The sequence below is a fragment of the Crocuta crocuta genome, unplaced genomic scaffold (assembly GCF_008692635.1).
Source record: "Crocuta crocuta isolate KB4526 unplaced genomic scaffold, BGI_CrCroc_1.0 scaffold693, whole genome shotgun sequence".
In the NCBI taxonomy this organism is placed as follows: Eukaryota; Metazoa; Chordata; class Mammalia; order Carnivora; family Hyaenidae; genus Crocuta; species Crocuta crocuta.
The window spans coordinates 670,873-674,564 of record NW_027527545.1 but is presented as its reverse complement, the minus strand read 5'-3'; the positions used below and the strand labels follow the sequence as shown (position 1 = coordinate 674,564).

At 66.2% G+C, this 3,692-nt stretch overlaps 2 protein-coding genes across 2 annotated transcripts in view; one reads left to right on the top strand and one right to left on the bottom strand.

Moving 5' to 3' along the window:
- The window catches only part of DCAF15 (DDB1 and CUL4 associated factor 15), a 7,032-nt gene extending 4,240 nt beyond the window's left edge, over positions 1-2,792 (top strand). The window contains exons 6-11 of the mRNA XM_077765536.1: positions 531-890; positions 979-1,070; positions 1,166-1,294; positions 1,393-1,478; positions 1,671-1,882; positions 2,257-2,792. Coding sequence (XP_077621662.1) covers positions 531-890; positions 979-1,070; positions 1,166-1,294; positions 1,393-1,478; positions 1,671-1,882; positions 2,257-2,312 — 935 coding nt within the window. The 3' untranslated portion in view covers positions 2,313-2,792. The remainder of the gene's footprint in view (positions 1-530; positions 891-978; positions 1,071-1,165; positions 1,295-1,392; positions 1,479-1,670; positions 1,883-2,256) is intronic.
- A 167-nt stretch (positions 2,793-2,959) lies between these two features.
- RFX1 (regulatory factor X1) overlaps positions 2,960-3,692 on the bottom strand; it is a gene marked incomplete at its 5' end in the record, with an annotated part of 21,645 nt that continues 20,912 nt past the window's right edge. Inside the window, one exon of the mRNA XM_077765784.1 lies at positions 2,960-3,176. Coding sequence (XP_077621910.1) covers positions 2,960-3,176 — 217 coding nt within the window. The remainder of the gene's footprint in view (positions 3,177-3,692) is intronic.

Below are 3,692 nucleotides of genomic sequence, written 5' to 3'. Positions count from 1 at the left end.
GGGGGGGGGGGGGGGGTGTGCAGGCAGAGCCCGGGGCCCGGCCACAGCGCTGGTCGCGAGCACACAGGGTTGTCCGTGCTGAGCCCACCTTGCCGAGGGCACGCCAGGGCTCTGTGCCCCCCCCAGTCGGGCTCCCGTGGGGAGGATGGAGGGCTATGCAGGAAACTTTCAGACTTTGGTGATTTTTTAGCTTCCGTCACTGTAGGCCGTCGGCTCCCGAAGGGCAGGGATTTGTGTGTCTGGTTCACTTGTGTCCTCCGTGTGGCATTTGGTGGGTGCTCAGAAATAAGGTTTGAAGGTATTGTGTACGTGCGTGTTTGCGCACATGCGCGTCAGGCCTTTTCCCCTTCTGAGCGTTTTCAAGTGATCTTTCGGCATAGGGAGGCTTTCTCGAAGGGTGTCCCGCAGGTGGGTTTCTAAGAACCCCACCGCCTGCCCTGCCCCTGGGCATCGAGGGAGGTCTGCAGTGCCCTTGATTTTAACTTAGTTACTGACAACCCTCCCAACCTCTCTCACTGTTTTTGTCACAGGCGAGAGCAACTTCTGCCAAATCCTGTATGACCACACCACCCCCCCTCCAGCCCCTCCCAGCCCTCCTGNCCCCCAGCCCTCGCCCGCCATCGCCAAAGCCAAGGAGTTTGTGGCCGACATTTTCCGCAGGGCCCGAGAGGCCAAGGGTGGGACGTCAGAGGAAGCCCGGCCGCCCCCCTGCCCGGGGCCCTCGGGCAGCCGCTGCCGCCTGCCCTCAGAGCCCCTGGCCCCGGGTGGGGAGGTGGTACCCCGGGACAGCCCCCCCGCGGCGGAGGCCCCGGCCGCCGAGCCCGGCTACGTCAACTACACCAAGCTGTACTACGTGCTGGGGTCCAGCGAGGGGACAGAGCCGGAAGACGGTGAGCTGGGGCCCCACCCGGTGGGCAGGCCCCCAGGGAGGCCGGCCTGGCCTCCCACCAGCCCTACCCCCGCTTCCTGCCCCCTCAGAGTTCGAGGATGACAAGATCTCCTTGCCCTTTGTGGTGACCGATCTCCGCGGCCGCAACCTGCGGCCCATGCGGGAGCGGGCTGCCGTCCAGGTGGGTGCCAGCGGGGGCCAGGCCGCGGGGCAGCCCCTGGGGAGCCTGCTGCGGGGGCAGCCGACGCAGCCTTGCCCTCCGCCCGCCGCCCACAGGGTCAGTACCTGACGGTGGAGCAGCTCACGTTGGACTTTGAATACGTCATCAACGAGGTCATCCGCCACGATGCCACCTGGGCCCACCAGTTTTGCTCCTTTAGTGACTATGATATTGTCATCCTGGAGGTGGGCCCGGGGCGGGAACAGGGGGTGCCCGGGGCCTCTCTGTTCCGGGCATCACCCTCAATGGCTGTCACTCCCCCACCCCACGCCGCGCCCCCCAGGTCTGCCCGGAGACCAATCAAGTCCTCATCAACATTGGCCTGCTGCTCCTGGCCTTCCCGTCCCCAACTGAGGAGGGCCAGCTCCGGTGAGTGAGGGGGACGCCCCTGGCCCCGCCCAGCAGGGAGCCTCGCTCAGATGTGTCAGTGGGGGTGGGCAAGTGGGGATGTGAGGAGACGTCCCCTGCCCCGCTCCAAACTCCATTACTGCTCCAAAGACCAGCCCCTCAGGGTTGGCCTGGGTCCCAGCCCTTTCTCCTTCGCTCCTCACCCCCCTGCAGACCAAAGACCTATCACACCAGCCTCAAGGTGGCATGGGACCTCAACACCGGCATCTTCGTGACCGTCAGCGTAGGCGACCTCACCGAGGTCAAGNGCGGCAGCGTCTGGAGCTCCTACCGCAAGAGCTGCGTGGACATGGTCATGAAGTGGCTGGTGCCCGAGAGCAGCGGCCGCTACGTCAATAGGATGACCAACGAGGCGCTGCACAAAGGTGGGCCCCGTGAGCCGATGGCGGTCAGGACCGCGGTCCCTACCCTGGTGCCAGGCCTAGAGCAGGTGCTGGTTCCTGGGTGCTCCTGAACGGAGGAGTCCGCCGGCTAGGCCATGGGCACTGTGGAGTTGGGGTGAGGGGAGGGCAGGCCNGGGGTGGGTGCCAGATTGGAAAGGACCCCACCCCCACCCCGGGCCTGTCCTTCCTTCAGCAGTCCTTTACCGGGTGGGTGCAGGCCAGAGGCCCGCAGTTGAGCTCCATAGGGTCACTGCCTTCTGGAACACTGGGGCCCAAATCGAATCAGGGAGGGGGCAGGCCCCGCCCGCAGCCTGGGCCAAGCCGCTCCATGGCTGCGTCGTGCCCCTTCCCCGCAGGGTGCTCGCTCAAGGTTCTGGCAGACAGTGAGAGGTACACGTGGATCGTGCTGTGAGGGCCCGGCCGCTCTGGACACTGACTCCAACTACCTCCGCGGCCTGGGAGCCGGCCGCCTCCTGGCAGCCTCTCCCCGGCTGGCCGGCCGACCGGTGACCGACCGCCGACCGCCACTGGTGTTAGGCTGCGGGGAAGGGGGCTGGGCGGGGCAGCCCCTGGTGGCCTGAGAGTCTGGACGCTTCTTTATTTATGCCTATTTAAGTGGGGAAGGGGCAGAGGGAGGGAGCCCCCTGCCCCACCAGCCTCAAGCGCCCACCCTCACCCCGCGCTGGGCACAGGCCCTTGCTCTCTGCGCGTCTGCCCTTCCCTTGGCTACAGGTGTGGACACTGCCTCCCCCCCCAGGGAGGCCGAATGGACCCCCTTCCCCTGCCCTGCCCGTCCCAGCCTCCCCAACCTGAGGTGGCAGACCTCGTGGCCATCCCCTCCCCCTGCCCGTCATTCCTCTTCATGTAATAAATGTTTTATTTCTGAGCCTCACTGAATTCCCTTTACTGCCGCTCGGGGCCCAGTTGGAGCCCCCAGACCTGAGGCCCCTCGAGTTAGCAGCAGCCAAATATCACAGCGCAATTTATTGTGTTTTAAGAAAGACTACAAAAAGGTAGAAAACAGCTCGGCACACTAGACTACCACACGCGTGGACACTTTCACGGCCAGGAGAGGGGAGGCCCCGAGGGCAGGGGGGGACGGGGAGGGGANGCGGCCTGGGGTGCTGGGGTCTTGGATCTGAAGGGAGTGGAGTCCCCCTGGCCTGGGCTGGGCACGGGCACTTCTGGACCCCACTGCCGGCAGCGGGCCCCTCGGGGCTCCCACGCCCGGTCCCGCCCGCTGCTCTTTGGAAGCTGGAGGGCACCCCTGGCCACCCTACCCCCGACCAGGCCAGGCAGTGCCCCCCTCGAGGGCTGGGGGGCAAGGGAGGGCCCAGCTCTGGAGAAGATGCGACACCCACGGCTTTAATTGCACTTATACCAAGGAGTGGGGAGCGGTGGGGTTGCTGGGGGGAGGGGTGGTCCCCGGGCTGCTGCTGACAGTGGGGGGGGGGTCCCCAGGTGATGCCCACCTGTGCCCACCTGGGGCTCAGGGTTGGGCCCAGGACAGACTGTGCAAAGCCAGCGAGCTGAATAAGTTAACAGTTCCACAGGAGAGGGGGGCCTGCCTGCCTGCCCCCTGGGGGGGAGGGGGGGAGGGAGATGCTGAGGCCGTCCAGGCCAAGGAGCCAAGCTGGCTGTCCCACGGGGCACCTGGGCACGGCGGCGGGTTCCATAAGGCACGTCTTTTGTGTCAGTTTGCAGCTGCGGCTCCGCCCGGCCCTGTGATTGTGCCGACCCCATTGGGGCGCAGGGACCCCCTAGCCTTCCCTGTCTTGGAGGCCCCCATCCC